The 19,509-nt window shown below is 38.1% G+C and overlaps 1 protein-coding gene across 3 annotated transcripts in view; it reads left to right on the top strand.

The window, feature by feature from the left end:
- Nucleotides 1-14,702, top strand: part of RBM46 (RNA binding motif protein 46) — a 46,308-nt gene extending 31,606 nt beyond the window's left edge. For 2 of the 3 annotated variants that reach the window (XM_034770789.1, XM_034770790.1), the window contains one exon: nucleotides 12,675-13,167. In XM_034770789.1, the coding sequence (XP_034626680.1) occupies nucleotides 12,675-12,685 (11 nt within the window). In that variant the 3' untranslated portion in view covers nucleotides 12,686-13,167. Of the gene's footprint in view, nucleotides 1-12,674; nucleotides 13,168-13,809 lie in introns of those variants that run through there. The other variant, XM_034770791.1, reaches the window with a different exon arrangement.
- Nucleotides 14,703-19,509: the final 4,807 nt, after the last annotated feature.

A 19,509-nucleotide genomic window follows, 5' to 3' on the forward strand; every position in this document is an offset into this window, starting at 1 on the left:
CCTCTCAGAGGTGGTAAGACAACTCCCACCTGTTTATGCTCTCTGTATGTGTGTATATATATCTCCTCAATATATGTTCCATTCTATATGCATCCGAAGAAGTGGGCTGTAGTCCACGAAAGCTTATGCTCTAATAAATTTGTTAGTCTCTAAGGTGCCACAAGTCCTCCTGTTCTTCTTTTTGCGGATACAGACTAACACGGCTGCTACTCTGAAACTTTTTAAAAGAGTAACACTCCGATGTGGAAACTACAGAACCCAAACCACCAAAAAAAGAAAATCAACCTTCTGCTGATGGCATTTGACTCACATAATGAAAATGAACATGCGTCAATCCGAACTATTTTGGATTATCGAGCAGAACCCATTATCATCATGGATGCACGTCGCCTGGAATGGTGGTTGAAGCATGAAGGGATATAGGAATCTTTAGTGCAGGGGTCTCAAACTGGCCAGTGCCAGTCCTCAAATTCCCCAGTGGGCCAATAATGTCACTGAAGATGGTGTTCAGAAAAGAAAACATTTATATTGTATTTGAATTTCATAGAAATAATAAAACTGTCATACAGCTTTCTACAATTCTTTGCCTGTCAGAGATTTTTTTAGTGTTTGCCAGACACCTAGCAACACTTCAGTTCTGTCACTTTGTTGATGTTTGGCCTCAGCGACTGAGTAGTTGAAACCTTGAGGATTGCAGCCAGGTGTGCATCAGATAATTGTTTGGTATTTTGACTTGTTTATATTCATTGTGGAAAAAAGTGATGCTGCCTTCATGGCTGACTCTGCCCGGCGACTAGTGATGGTATTTCTGTCCCTCTCCCCCAGCCAATGGGAGCTGCGGGAGGCTGCGCCTGCAGCAGTCAGAGCCGGCAGCGTGGCTGTATGTGTCTTTCCTCCGCGGGCCGCAGTGGGGAGGTTCTTGAGCCGCAGAGGGCCCGCGGGCTGGGAGTTTGAGACCCCTGCTTTAGTGCATCTAGCATATAAATATTCTACAACGCCGGCTACAACAGTGCCATGTGAACACCTGTTCCCACTTTCAGGTGACAATGTGAACAAGAAACGGGCAGCATTATCTCCTGCAAATGTAAATAAACTTGTTTGTCTGAGCAATTGGCTGAACAAGAAGTACGACTGAGTGGGCTTACAGGCTCTAAAATTTGACATTGTTTTATTTTTGAATGTAGGGTTTTTTGTATCTTATTCTACATTTATAAGTTCAACTCTCATGATAAAGAGATTGCAGTACAGTACTTGTATTAGGTGAATTGAAAAATACTATTTCTTTTTGTTTTTTTATAGTGCGAATACTTGTAATCAAAAATAAATATAAAGTGAGCACTGTACATTTTATATTCTGTGTTGTAATTGAAATAAATATATTTGAAAATGTAGAAAACATCCAAAAGTATTTCAATAAACGGTATTCTATTATTGTTTAACAGTGTGATTAATTGTGATTAATTTTTTTAATTGCTTGACAGCCCTAGTTCCTAGTTTGCATTAATGTAATTCTGTTCAAACAGTTACATTAATGCAAACCAGGAACCTTTTAGTTGGCACCCAGAAAATTCACACAGGGGAGTTACAGTGCAGCCATTTTGTGCACACTGCTGTTCCCACTCCCACAGTTCAATCTGTGAGGCAGTGTAGACAAGCCCATTGTCACTTTAAAAAAATGAACTAGAGATAGTTTCAGTTAAAATTTACAAATGAGTCCCCCTGCCAGTTTTTGTGGTTTTACAGTCACATTTTCCCAATTTTTAAAATGGCTTTTGTATCCCATGTTGCTGTGTGGAAAGACCTGCATAAACAACTGGGGCAAAATGCCTGATTCTATGGTGAAACTGACTAAGGTCAAATGCAAAATGTAAACTGTGTGTATGGGGGGGGGAGGAGGGTGTTTGGAGGGGGGGAGTAGAGAGAAGTAATTTCTTCTCTAATCATTTTCAGAGTAGTAACTGTAGGTGCTCCTTGTAACAATAGTAGGGAAAACATTATCAGGCCCAGTAGGATTTTTGAAGTCCTCTTTAGAGTTCTTTGCAATATAGTACAGTGCATAGGATAGCTACACATCACAAACAGTATGCATTTTTACTTGTTAATTTGATTCCTGTAGCCAAGATTCTGGCTAGAAACAATCTACTTAGTGGTCATTGAGAGATGTTCATAAAGTTTTCTTGTTTGTATTTTTTTTTTATGGATCAAAGGTATCTTCTTTGACAGTCTCTGTGTATACCTGCTTATGGGGAGTTACATACAGAGCATACAGAACTCTTTCAAAGTGTGTGTTCACATTTGACTCTGGAAAGAAAGATGTCTCATGCATTCTATTAAAGCTTTTTGGGGTTAGTACTGGGCATAGATGTGGTGCTGAAACTGAGCATCTAGGGATCTGAGGAAATGGAGAAATCCTTCCAACCTTACCTACACTATAGTAAAATAGAACACTAAACGATTTTTAACAATGTATAAAAAGATGTCTGAAGCGAAACCTAAGAGAATGAGTAGCTGACAGATATGACAGAGGGTCCCTCTGTGGCAGTGGAGAAGGAACTGAAGTGATGGTTGGGCTCCTATACAGACTAGGCATCTGACATATGATGCTCAAGGATGCTCATGAGCCCACCAATAGATATGTGGCTTTTGCTGCTGGGTAACTCACTATAAATGAGAATGCAGAGAGGTGACTTGAACAACAGTTACTGATAAGTAACCTCTCTTTACCTACTGCTAAATTTAGTGTTTTTTTTAACTACATAAGCAGTTTAAAAATATGTGGGTGAGAGAGGACTATTTTGGAAGAATTGAAAACTGAACTGCCTAGGCAATGGGTGTGGCCAGCGAGAACAGGAGACCAAAGTCTTTTACCTCTGGCTCTGCTGCCTGCTATGTTAAGGAATAGAGAGAGAGAGAGAGAATATCCAAACACTAGGCAACACTGGGTGTCACATATCCTAAGCCAGTGCCCTAACCATTGGACAGTCCTTCCACTTCCCACTTAAAATTGCACAGTATCCCTGTGATAATTGCTTATATGAGGAAAGTAATATTTTAGCAGTCTTTTAATGCAGTTTAGTACCTCCAAACAAAGAGAGCCTGCACCATGTGACCAGCTACTTCATCGTAGAGTACCAAGTGTTTCACAGACTATAGTTTGAAACCCTATATTATTAGATTTGTCAGTATGCAGAAATATAGTGCCTGAAAACAACACAGTATCATTTTAGAATAAGTATTGTATATCAGGCTTGGACTGAACTTGAAATATATTTGATTAGATTTTTGGCTGTTGACTAAATATACTTCTCATCTTGTTGACAAGTGTCTGTGGGGATCACCTGTACTTCATAGGGGAGCTTCTTAAATTGGTCACTATTTCTAGATGGCTAAAAGATGTCTTGTATCTCACCCTAGATATACTCATGTTTTTGTTTTTTCTCCCTGTTAAGTTTTGGCCCTGTATTAGTAGTGATTGCCAGTCAGAGTTCATTAGTTCTGTAATAGTACACTGAGGATGCATAAACATGAATTGTGTATGTTCTGTATTAAAGCTACCAATCCCAATCATCCCAAAAAAATTCATTGGTGCTTTTAGCTGTCAATCATTGGGATACAGAAACAAAATTAACAGATGTTCCCTTTTTTCTGTTATTCCTGATTGTTTTGAAATCACAATGCATTTCTTCAGTAAGTAAATGACTGCAGAAAAGTTGTAAAAATGTATCTTGCTATTGACATTGCTTATATAGTTTTAATATCACATTTAATAGACATTATTGTAGTGTCATGACTATAAAGAGAAGCATTTTGAGAGCAGCTGAATGTGACAGTCAACTTGTCACATGAACTTAAAGGGTCAGAGCCTCCCATACGGTAAGACTCTTATGCACTGCACTGTTGGCATCATCTGCCATAAAACTGGGGAAGAACACTTCAGGGTAAGGGTGATCCTGTGCTTGTATTGAGTTGACAACGTATGGTTCTGCCTCACACTTTCCCTGCTGCTGGCATAACAGAGAAGAAGCATGGCTGGGATGCTCCTATGCTACTCCAAACCTGTTTAGTTTTCATACTGCTTTTGCTGGTACAGCACAAGGGAACTGGTCTGCCAAGAGAATCACCAGTTTAGGGAACTGCAAAAATGAGCTTTATCCACTTGCACACATACTTCTGACTTCTTGTGTGTCCAAAAGTGTACACATTAAGATCTTGTCCAATATCTCTAATTTCTATTAATATCAATGTAGAAATCTCAATTTCTCCCATAAGCAGGATTATTATTATTTAGATCTTTTGAAGTCCACCTGGGAGGACTTTTGCACAAAAACCCAAAAGTGCAATTCAGAATTAAAAAAAAATAATAATAATCTAATGGTGTATACAGTTTTAAAAAAAAATACTGAAAAAATAATCAAAAGTTGTTGAATTCTTTATAAAGTTAAAGCCTGGAATAAAACAGTCAATTAAACTGTACAGGTTTAATTTTTTTTTAAGTAACATGACAATCATTCTAATAGAAATGGTGATTCCTGTTCCCCAAAACAGTTGATTCAAATTTCTCTTACTTTTTGACCATGAAGTGAGTTTGGTAATATGTTGAACCTTAATGTTACAAGAAAGCAGCGAAAGAAAATACATCTAAAATTGATATTTTAATATTTAATGGCCTGCTCCAGCAGGCATTATGTATGTGCATCATCATCTTTTTCTTCAAGTATAGGTGCTCCATGTCAGAATCTGCGCATGTCTGTGCACTCGTGATCAGAGATTTTTGCTAGCAGGGTCCTTGCCTGAGTGCTAGATGCCCTTGTGATGCAGTATATGAGTATACAGGGAGGAGCCGACCCACTGCCACTCCAGTTTCTTCTCAGATGTCTGCAGCTTGTCATGGAGTAGTGCAGTATCCATTAGATAGCCTCAGCTCGCTACAACACTTGCTTAAATTTTCTTTCATTTTTTTTTTAGCAGAGTTTGTGCTTTTTCAAAGGTGAAGGGGTTTCCCCTTCCCTTCTTCTGTTTTTTGCCCAATTTGAGCCATTGTTTCTCAGGCCTTAATCCATGGTCGTGAGTGTGGGTTATTCCCAAGACCCTGGGCTTCAAACCCTGATAGACTTTCCATAGGTCTTTCCCCCATAGCAATGGATATTCATACTGCCTCTGCTGCCTTGAGGACTCTCTTGTCCCCTCCCAAATGTAAGATCTGATCAGGCTTTAAGAGTAGATCTAAGAAATGGAGGGAGGACAGGCTCAAACTCTTCTTAAGGGAGCACTTGCTGAGACCTGTGGGATGCAAGGCATGCTGCTGTACATTGGATCCACAGAGAGCTCGAGTTACCATCTAGACCAGGGGTCAGCAACCTTTCAGAAGTGGTGTGCCAAGTCTTCATTTAGTCACTTTAATTTAAGGTTTTGCGTGCCAGAAATACATTTTAATGTTTTTAGAAGGTCTCTTTCTATAAGTCTATGATATATAACTAAACTATTGTTGTATGTAAACTAAATAAGGTTTATAAAATGTTTAAGAAGCTTCATTTAAAATTAAATTAAAATGCAGAACTACCCAGACCGGTGGCAGTGTGAGTGCCACTGAAAATCAGCTCGTGTGCCGCCTTTGGCATGCGTGCCATAAGTTGCCTACCCCGATCTATACTGTAGTGGTAAGAAAAGACCCTTGGGGCCTTCAGAACCATGTAAACTATAAAAGAAGAAAATACTTCCTTCTCCAGATCTGGAGAGGAGAAAAGGAAAGTCACTGTCTTGATCTGTGTCTCTGGAGACTTTGCATCCCATCACGGGTACCACTGACACACCCATCCTCTCTGGTACTGCAACCAGGGCACCAGCTAAGAAGACCATGCTGTGTACCAAGAGACTGTCTTTTAAAGTACCTAAAATAATACCTGCATTGGGACCAGAGTCTGTGCTTCCGTATCACAAGGATTCCAGAGCCAAGTCAAAATAGACATCAGTAGTGCCTTCAGTATCTAGATTTGAAGGACACACTGATTGTACTGCAGTACCATCTCTGGTACCACCAGATATTCTGACTCCTGATGTTTCCCACCTGGTTTCTCTGGTACTATCCATTTTCTAACCCCTGAGGACATTTGGATCCTGGAGGAGACAGAATCACCACTTCTGAAAGGTACTGAAAAACGTTACCTGGTATGGCCTGTCCTCCCAAAGCCTACCTACACTCTGCTACCATCTTCAGTAGTGTTTGTCCGCAGGTACCATCACAGTCTCCAATCCTTCACAAATTCTTAGAGATAAGGGACACATTTCAGGCTGGTACCAATTCAGTGTGCTCCAGTATCTTCACACTGTCGATTTACGGTTCCCATGCAATTGCAGGATCCATTTCGGGCTCCCATACCAACTTGATCACCAGTACTGACACCATTTGTCCCTCCCATTGACATGGGCGACGACATTTCTTCTGATGCTAAGGGATCTATATAAGGTTCCCCCTTTCCACCTCCCTCATTTGAGGTATGCCCTGATTATGAAACTTGGAACAGGGTAACCCTGGCAAGGACATCCATGGGATCCTGACCTCTTTTCTTGTGCTCCACTACAGTGGTCTTATTGGAATCTATTGGCCCCTTTATGATGGACAGTTCTACAGCTCCCATTTCATAAGAGGGGTCATCAGAAGCAGCATCTGTTACTCTTAAGCCCTTCCATGTGGCAGGCTCTTACAGAGGAGCAAGAGCCACCTGTGGGCAAAGAAATCCTCCTCTTCCTCCACTGGACGAGGCTATCATGTCTCCCTCATCACTTATGTTGGCTTATTTGAGGGTCTTTCAAGATCTTATGAAATGTATAGCGAAGACGCTACATATTCTGTTGGAGGAGATGTAGGAACCCCAATACTTGTTGGATATTCTTCACACATCTCCTTGGCAAAATTGCCTTGCCCATCAATGATGCTCTCCTGATCCCTGCATGGTCTGTGTAGCAAGTGCCAGCCACTATCTCACGTACATATAAATAGGCTGTTAAGAAATACTACATCCCACCCAAAGGCGTGGAATATTTCTTCTCCCATACTGCACCCAACTCCCTGGTTGAGGCAGTCAATGAATGGAACAGACAATTTCAGTTCAACTCTACACAATCCAATAAAGAGCTAAAAAGACTGGATCTCGTGGGATGGAACAGCTATGCCTCTGCCTTGCTACAGTTCAGAGTAGCCAGTTGCCAAGCCCTGATGACAAAATGTAACTTTACAAACTATTCTAAATTCTCATCTTTTATTGAATACCCGCCACAGGATCAGAGGATGATTTTAAGCCCTCATAACAGAAGGCCAATTATGACAATCACTAGGGCATCTCTCCAGGCTTCATTAGATGCTGCTAACAGAGCTGCACTCTCCATGGCTACAGCAGTAGTAATGTATCGGGCTGCTTGGTTGCAATCCTGTGCTCTATCTCAGGAGATGCAAAACACTGTTGATGATCTTCCCTTTGAGAGCCCCAAGTTTAGTGATGTCACAGAAGGTACTCTTTACTCTCTTAAAGCACCTAGGTGATGTTACAATCTCTGAGTATTTAAATCTGGACCTCAAGAGAGTAAACATCTTTGTCCACTCTGAGTGGTTCAGAATGGTAACCCTAGCAGCTATATCAGCCTTGTTTCTACAATACAGCAGAGCCTGCAAACAGCAGAGTCTTGCTTGCAACTTCTGGTCATATTGCACCCTGTATATTTGTGACACCCTTAGCAAAACTACACTTCCAGTGTCTTTAAGCCTGGCTCAGAGCCATCTACTCCCCCCCAACAAAAAGCATATCCAAGTGCATGTTAGTAACCCAGGGTTTTTCAGTTCTCTAAATTGGTGGACTGTTTTTCCATGTAATAACTTTTTTATTTAAGATTTTGATATTCTCATAGTTAAAAGATCTTCACATGCATGGCAGTCATTGAGTAATTCATGCATTAATAATAGTCTTTTATTTGGCTTTTTGGTATCACAAAATAAATAATCCCATATCATTGATATTCCTGTGAGAAACCTGAATAAAATAAGGGAGGTCAATTTGCCATTTTTCAATATTTGTAAGGACCCAAGAGTCGTCACTTGTTCCATTATACTTTGTGTCTGAGACTTCCTTGACTTTCATAACCAGGTTTTCTGAAAATCTGGTCTAGTAATCTACTGAATTTGAATTATAATTAGACAGAAGTTTTGAACCATTCATGGTTCAAACTATGAATTTTCCACTAGTTTAAATAAATTAAAGTTTCTGTGTAAACAGTAACACAATGCTTGGTTATAACAAGATGTTCCTGGACTTCAAGTGCATTGCAAGGCATGAGGCCAAAGCCAAATATTGTCCTAGAAATTTTGGTGGTATTGTACAGACTAATTTCTTAATGAAGGTGACTGCTTTTATCTTCTTTAATGTCAGAAGTGGGTAATCTAGTTAACAAGTCTCCCTACATGTGTGATTGTACTGAAAATTGTTTGGAACTCTTTGATGGATATTCTCAGTTAATCCTGTCAGAATCTTGTGTCATGAGTTTGTAAAGCAATTTTAGTGATAATACCTAAGGGCCAAATTTTGATATAATTATTCATATTTAATACCTGGCTTCACATATTAGCCCAGCGTGACTTTTATAGAGTTGAGCTACTGCTCAACATGAGGAAGGATATCAAATTCTGGCCCTTATTGATATCTCTCTCTTTTTTTTTTTTAATGGCAGATATGAAAACGTTTACTGCAGATATAATTTTCTGTAAATAATTGTCCTTTTATGTTTTATATATATATATATATAGAATTCTTAAAACATATTTCTCTTTCATTCTCTTACATAGGTCTGTACTGAGGGGATGATATTCCTTCTATGAAAGTAGTGGAGACAGAAAGAAACTGAAACTTCTGGAAACTTGCCTTAGACTGTCTGTATTGGAAATCTGATATATTTAATTATTTGCTGTGTTTACCAGAGAAGACAGCAGTCTTGTAGTTCTGGCATTTGTTTACACAGTTCAAGAAAAATATTTTCCATCTTACATGTTGTCTTCCTTAAACTTTTATCGGAGCCCTCCCTCCTAGGTCCTTTGTAGCGCGGTTTTTGAACTCCCATGTTCACTGGCTTACTAGCAGTTGATGTTTGAATCATCAGATTATTTTTAAAATCAATCAGACACCCAACAAATGAACCTGATAGCCATCACAGAAAAGTGGAAGTTAGTGTAGTATTTTAACATACTGATGGGTATCGAGAATAGACGCGTTATTTTAGAAATGGGATTTCCATTTCTCTTGGACCACATCATTCATCTTGAGATCCATGTGTGGATCTCCCTGTGTGCAGAAGAGGGGCTCAGTCTTTCTGTATCAGTGCCCCAAACTGCCCTCCCACAGCCCTGCAGAGTGATATGTTTGTGATCAGAGATTCTTGCAGGGAGAAAGGTTGGGGGAGCAGAGGAAGCATGTCGCTATCACCCAAAACTCACACCATTTACCACAGATTGCATAAACTCGCTTGCAGAGCCTTTGGTGGTCCTCAGAAGCCTCCACAGCTAGAGGTGGAGTCCCTGGCATTGTGGCTGTAATGGACCTTCACTTCACAGGGGGGAGATGCAGAGGGTTGGCGCTGCTGTGAGGATTTGTGTCCTCCTGTGAATCCTAGGGGATACAGCAGGTTTGCGGGTGGCTGCTCCATGGGGAAGATATACGTTGTTCCCTTCCTCTAACGTGACAATGCAGGGTCACCTCGGCGTGAAAATCCTTGTGAATATTCCTTGATTCATAGTTGCTGCCTATGGTTTTTAATGTGGGAACAGACTACCTACACCAGTGCCTTTTCATCCTTATTCAGAGGAATATTCAGAAACATAAACACTGCCTACTGCACAGATTTTGATATGGATAGGTTACAGTGATCCTAGAATTTACCTGCAGTAAATCGTTTAGTGATTTCTTCAATGCTTTTTATTTTTTCTTTTCCTGCTCGTTGTAATGAGTATATAAGAAAGTTTATCTTCATTACAATTTCTAAATGACAGCTTTCTTGTTTTTAATTCCAATTCATCATTTTCTCATGTTGTATGGCTAGCTGTATAAATTCAGAAGCATGGGGAACTGAAGCACAAAGAGGCTATCTAAAAATATAAATTCAGTTATTGTGTTCAACATAGTCCTTATAAATCAAGGACAAAATAGATAATTCACCCGAGAAACTTTTTGCTCTTGGTCTGGCTTTTAAAGCAATGATTTCAACATAAATACTTAATCCTATTATTTCCTTGAAGATACCAGTAAGATCCATCTTTCTACATATTATTGAATAAAGAAACCTTTTCTTTCATGGTGCTATGATTTAAACACCAAGCCTTTCATATTGCCATATAATTGAGTTATACTTTTTTCAATATGGTCTGGTCTCAGTTTGCTTTATCAAAATTCAAGATGTATTTGTTGGAACAATTAGAGCGAAGTAGGGAACCTTTTCCATAGTCTGAAATCCTGATATCACCAGACTTTTTAAGCTACTAATATTATCCGTGCTTTACTTTGATTCTTTCTTGAAACCTTATTATTGTTAGAATTTTTACAAAAAGATTTGTATCATTTTGATTGTTGTTAAAATTACAGACTTAAATGAGTTGCTCTCAACTCATTTTTCTTTTTTTTTTTCTGAAAATAATTTAATCATACACTGTACACCAGAAATTGATTCTTCTGTCTTTTTTTCAAAAAGTCTCTTGTAAAGAGAAGACTTAGTTTATTTGGAAGGATTTATATTGTTACAAGGTGCTCTTTACAGTGAGTTCTAGTGGTCTGTAATTGAGAAGCTTGTGAATATTTAGTAGGTGAAGGCTTTGTCACAGTTCTGAGCAAAGGGCAGTTTATAGTTGTGCCCCAGAAATCCAGGAGGCAATTAATCTGCACCAGTTTATATTTGGTACAGATTACTTTCCCCAGTGCACTAACTCAGTTGCACTGGTTAGTGTGTTGAGGAGTTGAAGCCAAGGCTACTCCCCACCCCTTCCCACGGAGATTGCTCTCCCTCTAGTACTGCTACCTGCAAAGAGCCCCATTGCTCACCTGTGCAATTGCTTTAGCTAGTCTGCAGTCAGGTTTTGAATATGTTAGGTGCTGCACAGGTGAAGTTTAGGGTCTGATTTTTAAAAGGACCTTAACTGGACCTCCAATTTTGAGTGCATTTTGCAACCACAAACAATTTTATGCTCAGACTTGGAGCTTCTCACTTGAAAATCAGGCCTTATACATACAGATGCAAAATACTTTCTAGTGCTATGAGGTTTCATTGTACTAGGACAATCTCTGCCTTCCTTTTTGGGCACAGAGTACTAAAGTTTAATGGTGATGTGAAAGAAAAGAAATTGGGCTACTATCTTTTGTTGATCCTTTGTGATGTATAAAGAAAGCATCATTTTTTAAAAAAAGTCAAATACTGCCTCTTACATTAGAAATTAAGGTTTTATCTTCTCTAGAAGACTGAATGGATTATTAATAATTATTTCAGTTTGAGTTATGGGTGCTCAGCGCTTCTGAGAACCATGTCTTTAACTTCTTTGCCTCAGTTTCCCCATCTGTTTAAAGGGGGATACTTGTACCTACTCAACTGAGTTGTTGCAGGGTTAAATAGTCAAATGCTTTTAAGGCATTTTGAAAATATGAAGTTTTTTATTCATTCCTGAGTATTAATTATACTGTTGGGAATTTTTTGTAACCGAGTCTCCTAGGGTTCCATATACTTCAAGTAGGGATCACAACATTGTCTTGAAGATTCAGTTATTCTCTGTCTCCACTGCTTACAGACAGGGAACATAACCTCATCAGTCTGGATCTGTGTAGGAGAATTTGGAGAAAATAAATAACAGGTAAGAAATATAAACTTGGCGACGTTGGGTCAAATTCATCCCTGGCATAACTTGATTCACTTCAGTGGAGTTTTAGTAGAAATGAAGTTGGCTCATTTTACTCTGCTGCTAAATGGCCAGGTTATGTCACCAGAGTTACAACCTTACTCTGAGTAGTCCCACTGAAATCAGTAGGATAGTTCATGAATAATTACTCAGTGTGGCAGAATATGGCACCCCAAAATGTGTTATTTTCAGAATGTATATTTAATGTGTTTAATAAAAACAAGTAAAATGAAAAGGCTGATAATACAAAATTGATATATAGCACATGAAATATATGAATAACTGGAATAATATAATATAAAGCATTTATCTTCTTTACAGTATAAACAAATTATATTCTGTATTTATCAGAAGAAGTGATGGGCCTGATGTTAATTTACATGACCCCATTTCAGAGCCAGAACAGTGTAAAGAAATGTTTCTGGATAACTTAGTAATAACTGGTCATTGGAAGTCATAAAGACGCTTTTTAAAAAATTACTTGATGAAAAGTTTCTTAATTTTTGATTCTCATCTTGCACTGGAACTCTGGTGCATGGGTCTGCCTGCACAGTTGTAAGTGAAGGATCAGAGCCTTTGCTTGCAAACTCATCACTTACTGATGTATACGTTTTTGCTAATCTCCACCGTGAATGTTGTTTATTGGAAAATTAAATTTTGAAAAAAAAATTCTTTTTTTTAGTCTCAATACTGAAAATGAAACTAACCTTTCTAAATAGTTTCAGTTTTTTTAATTTCTCCCATTTTTTTTCTTAACTAGGTCCTTTCTGATGATGCTTGAGCTTACACTACTGCTGTTGGTCTCATTCCTGTTGGCTAAACATTTATTCTCATTGACTTCATTAAGTTAATGCTTGCCAAAAAATTGAGGTACAGCATTTACAGAATTATGAGGATACTGCAGTGCAGACCTTAACCTTCACCTTCACCTTAAAATGACTTTATTTGCAATTCCCTCTGAAGATAGTGTACAATGCTTTTTGAAAGCCAGAAGGTCTCCTTATTTCTAGAATCAACTCTGCACCTTGTTTGGCTTGAACTACCACGAAGAGCATAGTTGCATGTTTGAAAAGTTCAGAATTTATTATTTTGGAGAAAAGGATAACACTGTATGGTGTACGAGAATTACTGGGAAATAAAGTATGTGTTTATTGGGAAACAACAATTCTACAAATAGCATCTCTGTATTTTAAATGGTTTAATTTAAAGATTAGTGAAATTTATGACATTTTATTTGTCTTTTTGCTAATGTTTGATTAATATAGTTTTTGTTTTAAAGGGATGATTTATTTAAAATTGTATTTACCAGTAATACTTTAAATGGTAAGTACAACTAGACTTTTATAAAAGGTTTGCAGTAGTATGTAAATCAAATATTGGCAAAGTAATCTAGTTAGAATACCTCACCCTCCACATTTCTGTAGTTTTAGAGAAGATTCTATCAGTTTGTATTGTAAATAATAATAAATCTTAGAAAAAAGCAAAAATGAACTGGTTACACCTCTTCTTTCAGAGATGAAATCCCAGTATTTCTGTACCAGATCTAATTTGCAAGAAAATTAGTATCTTGTGGTAGTAATATAAATCAGAGATTTGTTTCTGCAAAGGTAGAAAGATGCAAAACAAATTTGTTAGTGGAAAGATACCTTTCCAGTCAAATCTGTGATCCTGGTATAGAAGTATATCAGTGAAGTGCAGGTATTTGTGTCTCATACTGGTAAAACAGGATTTGCAAGGCGACAAATCAGCATAGTCTCCATTGCTATCAACAAAATATTGAGGATTGAAACATGTTAGAAAATGATTTTTTGTGTAGTAGTCTATTTTGCCTCTTTGAATTAAATTTGTATTTATAGACTTACATGCAAAGTAACTATTCATATATTTATTTACAGACTACAATTTTCGTCGCAGCTCAGTAAATAGCATTTCCCCTGTTAGTGCCACTCTCTCTTCTGGGACACCCAGCGTGCTTCCATACACATCAAGGCCTTATTTTTATCCAAGCTACCCCTTATCACCAACAATTCTGCTTGCTAATGGCAGCCATGTTGGACAGCGAGTATATATCTCTAATGAGGCCTCATTCTTTTGAAGAAAAAGTTGTACAGCATTAATATGAAAGTTTTCAATTTTAGTTTTTAATTGGGTCTACACTATTCATTTTCATGAGTAAAATATATTTACTTCCATATAGGGAACTTTTCACATTTCAGTAAATATAAGTATTTTACTAAGCATTTGTCAAAAGATAAAGTTCAAAAAAGTTTCTTTTCTTGGCCTGTGTACTGTAGATTGATGCTCTTTTATCTGTTTATGGTTCCTGGTCAAAGTGTGGGCAATAGAACCCAGTGGTTTATGTTAAGAATTTTTCTAATAATTACTTTACTGAATAGTATCTCTTTAATTTAATCTGTGCAAATATTGGTTGTAATCTTGTTACCAAGGATCGCTGTTATGTTGAAGATTAGTAGTTATTTAGCGAGAAGGCAACTATTATGTGGCCGGAAAATGATGCAAAAGAGAGATTTTAAGAAACTTTTTTTAACTTTTAAGAAATAATTTACTATTGTGGTCTTTTGCATAGTTTTAGTAATAGAGTAAATTATCTTACTTTTTGTGCTGTTAATTTATTCAGAGTTAAAATTGTTAAGCTTCATCTGTGTTTTGGTATTACCTGTATAATAGTTCTGTTTTAAAAAAGAGTTGTGCTGTTTTTTTTTTTTTAAATGTTGAAATCATGTGTTAATTTCTGTACTTGAATTCAAATATTTTGACATTAAATTTATGCTGTTCTTTAAAAGATATTTGTGGGGTTTGCATATATTGTTGAATGCTCAACATTGTTTACAGACAGGGCCTCATTCTCCCCCCCCCATGGAAGCACTTACATAAATGAACTTATCTTTAAGCACATGCTTTGAGGGTAAAATAACTTTATTTTAGAGATGGTGTGTGAATGGGGTGGAGGTTCATAAACTAGCTTGGCATGTTTCACTGTTACATAAGAAAATTTGATGTGGACCAACCTTGGGACTCTTGTTCCTTTGGTCAGTGAAGCTTAAACATGAAGCAAATATAATCAGAATGCTAATATTGTTTATCTGTCAGTTCAGGAATAACATGGATGGCTAGTATAGGAGAGGAATTCAAAACGTCAGTCTAGCACACTTTTGCTTTTGGTATAAGAAAAAAGTACTTCAGTTTTTATTATATTGTACAATATTCAATCAAATTGATTCCTTAGAACAGGGAATCTTAACCTGAGAGTGAGGCACAAATTGCCTGGTATAATCTGCAATTTTGAATTTGAATTCGGGGTATCAGAAATCCTTTGTCTTCGCTTAGATTAATTTTTGAATAATTTTCATGATTTCTTTAATATTGAAGCACTCTTTAACCAGTCAGTTGTGCATATGTGAAAATATGCTGAGTTTTATACATATACAAGAAAACACACTTCATTTTATACTGATAGTATATTTATTAATAACCTTTTAAAACCCTTCCCCTGGGATTAGCATTCCATAAGTGTTAAACATAACACTTGTAGTAGTCTGTACAAAAGTGTGAAAAATTCCTGTAATGCTTTTAAGGGTGTTGCCGGCACAGAGTGCCCGAGGAAAGCAACAGCGGCGTTTGTAGCCCGGTGTGTTTCGCGCCAATGAACACACCAGGGTGGAGAAGCATTCAAAGTTTATTTGAGATCTCAAAGCGGTGCAAGGAGACTGGCACGTCTCAGATCAAGCACACTAAGTTTTCCCTTTTTATTCTTTTTGCAGCTAGGCTTTTCCCTTCACCCCCCTCCCTTCCTCTTATAATAGTTTACTTTAAGCAAGTAGCAAGCAATTACATTTAAGCAATTAAATCATCTTGGCAGCTATAAGTCCAGCTTGTTAGTAACTTCTTTTTAAATTATTACCTTGTCCCTTTCCTTTGATTTGTTATTTTGCCTTTCAGCCAGAAGTATGCAGGCCTCATTATTACCGCTTGGTACCGATATGAGCGGTGCAGCACCTGATAAACTGTTACACATTCCAATTTCTGCATCTGGCTTTGGAGGTCGATTAGAGTTTAAACATGGAAGGAGTTTGGTTCATTTAGGCCTGGTGCAGGAAGGCTTCATCGACACTCGTGGTCTTCCACCCTCCCGAGTTACTTAGGGTTATGCCTAATGACACCAACAAGGGAATCTTCCTATGTGGGGTGGGCCATGCAAGGCCCTCTGGGACATTAAAGCCTGTTGTCTATGTAGAGTGATCACGAGTGTAGGGGCCTTCTTGCCACTTACCAATAGGCCAGCAGGGAGGGTTTCTTGGGGCAGGCTGTGGGATGGTTATGGGATTTCATGACTACTCATCTAATGAGCAGGTTGGGATATCAGACATTTTGTATGAAACCTGTAGGATAGAATAATAATTGTAGGTACTACATTGCAGCCATGCAATTACAATGGCGGTTTAAACCTGTGCACCCCCACTTCATATGCTGAGCAAAGACTACTTAAGATAATTGAGAAATCTCTCAATGGAACCTGTTAATCTTCAGGAAGGACAGTTGTCACAAAGCTTTTCTCATTGAATTTTGAAAAACTATAGGAAAAAAAAATGAATTGTGTACTGTGATTTATACTAATACTGTACATGCTGGTCAAAAAAAGTGGAATCCATTTACAAATCTGCGATACAATAAATAGTTTAGTTTTGAGAGTGGACACTGCAAGGGTATATAACACATCTTGGAAAGATTCTTTATTTTTGTGTGTGTAGGTCATCCTGTGCTAAGCCCCCTTTGTACCAATTAACCATTAAAGCTGCGCTAAATCAGACAATTCCCCCAGCATCGGGGAAGTTGACATGGGCAACTCTGTGCCCTCCCCATCTCCTACCAAGGTGTATGCTGGGAGCCACAGGGTATGGCCAGAGTTTGTGGCATTCTGGCAGTCTCTGCTAGTGGGGCTGTTACAAGCCACCACAACTTGGAGCAGTCCCAAGACCTAAAATTTATGGTTATGGCTGAATAGCTCTGGGGCTTGGCGTGTCAAAGTTGGTTGCAAAATACCTTTTCCCATCCTGCCCCTGTCCTGTGCACTGAGTACTGTTCTGACACTTCTGAAGATGGGGGGCATTGTAATTAAATATTTAAGTGACCCCTTCAGGATTTGAATCTTGGTGCTGAAAGCTGGCACTCTAACCAACAGCATCATGCTACTTATCAAGAATATTGCTCCTTCATAAAGAATTGCCTAACATATTTGCGACCACCCTGCTACTGCAGATGCAGTATTATAGCAGGGTTCTGTGGCAGAAGCAGGGAGAGCAGCTGCCAGAGTAGTCCATATAGTTAATTCCTTAATACTAACTGAATATTTGTACCTACAAAGTGTTTTCTATCCAAGGAACTCGGAGAGCTTTACAATAATAGTCTTACAGAACATCTGTAAGGTAGCTATTATCCCCATTTTACAGATTGGGAAACCAGGGCACAGTGCAATTAAATGACTGGCACAGAGTCACCCAGGGCCTGATTTAAAAAAGGCATTTAGGCATCTAAAGCTGCAGATTGATGCTTAGTAGGATTTTCAAAAGCACCTAGCGGTCTAACTTCCATCTTTGTAAAATACTTTAGAGCATTTATACATGCTACATAAGGGCAAAGTATAAATATTTATCACTGTTTATTAAATGGCATCTCCACTATTGGGAATCCCCAGTGGGAGTTAGGTGCCTAGTGGAATTTTCAAAAGTGGCTATAGCCAACAACTACCTTTTTAAAAACAAACAAACTGTCCCACAAATCTGTGGCAGATAGAACTCAGACCTCTTTATTCTCAGTCTTGCACTTTAACAGCCAGGCGCTGCCTAAATGAAACTAGGTAATATAGACTCACCTAGCAGCCATAGATTAGGGCATGAGCCAGAACTGAACTAAAGTTGCACAGCAGGAAACTTGTGCTAAATTTAACACCTTTTAAGCACAGTACTTGTGCTAGGCTTGCAGGCAATAGTAAGGATTCCATTTAATAAACAAAATAGTATTAACTAATGATACTTCCCCCTATGTAACATCTAAAGGCTTGAAAGTGCTTTACAAAGATGGGTAATATCACTCTTTTACAGATGGGGAAATTGAGGCACAGACAGCATTGACTTGCCTGACATCACAGATTGAATCATTGACCAAATCAGAACTAGAGCCTAGATACATTATGCCATTAATAAAGAACTAATTAAGTGGATTCTCCTCTACTAATTATATTATCTTGTTTCTTGGACATTTATTTTTTTATGCTGCAACAGGGTGTAGCTGCAATTGGCTTCCAATTTCCTGCAGAGGGAGGCATTTGCCAGTACATAAAAACAAGGACTTCAAGTTAAATGATCCTTTTAACACTGGAAGGGGGTAGCTTTACATAGCAAAAATGCTAAACCTTTCTCCTCAAACCAAACTACGGAATTCAAATAGAATTCATCCACAAGGCTTTTTTATTCATTTATTGTGTAAAAGTCTATTTTGTATGTAAAAGAGTATATACTGGAAGATGGATAATAGCTCCAGTCCAGCACAGTTATTTCCAGGAAAATGAAATCATGTCATGGTAAGAAACATTTATTTTTGCCCATAACTGTACTGATCAAATATACATTTACAGAAAAGCGAGTTTTCTCTCTCATTTCTATATCACCGGCAACTGGATGATTATATAGGAGAAAACTCCCTTCATCCCTGTAAAGTGAAAATGCATTGTGAACAACACTTCCAGTGGAACTTTTTCTATTAAAGGCATATTGTTTTAAGATACCAAGAAATCACTTATTTTCTTGAGTGCTACAAGAGAGCGTTGGATCATCTAGCTTGACTTGCAGTATAACACAGGCCATAGAATTTCAAATGACTACCCCAGAGTTGAGAGAAAATGTATTTGACTAAAGAAAGGCATCCAGGCTTGATGTGAAGACAAGAAGAGATGGAGAATCCACCACTTCTCAAATTTGATAGCATAAATGGATCAATCTTTCAAGTTACAGCATTGTATATAGCTCTCTAACAACTATAAACAATGCTGTATTTTATTGTTTATATACTTTAATGCTTGCTATACAACAGTTTGTGCCAAACTTTTGAAACTTGAGCCCTGTTTAGGAAAATGAAACTACACTCCTTTTTCAGCTCCACCATGTGCTGTAAAAGGCCTGCCCTTCTTAATTTATACATCTGCCCCTCTCCAACTAGCCTTCGAGCCTAGGTTGTGCCCAATGCTTTAGGAAATGCTGCTGTACATAAAATTTCTACAAACATTCCACCTAATTCTAAAACATATGTGACCAGACGCAATGGGAATTTACATTGTAGCACTAGCTAACTTTGTAGTTATTTCCCATTTCCTACTGGTTGAAGATGTAGTGTAGATGGGCTCACCACCTTCTTCAGGTTAGAGTGCATGATAAAGAAAATGTGCGCATCCTGTATGCACTGCTGCCTCCACCATTGCTATCAACAGGTCCTTATTTTCTAGCTAAGACAAGGCATCTGTGGACATGTCCAAATTTTCAAGATTACTGTAAACAAGTGCTTTGATTTCATATGCACTTTCT

This window comes from Trachemys scripta, chromosome 5 (genome assembly GCF_013100865.1).
Source record: "Trachemys scripta elegans isolate TJP31775 chromosome 5, CAS_Tse_1.0, whole genome shotgun sequence".
Classification (NCBI taxonomy): Eukaryota; Metazoa; Chordata; order Testudines; family Emydidae; genus Trachemys; species Trachemys scripta.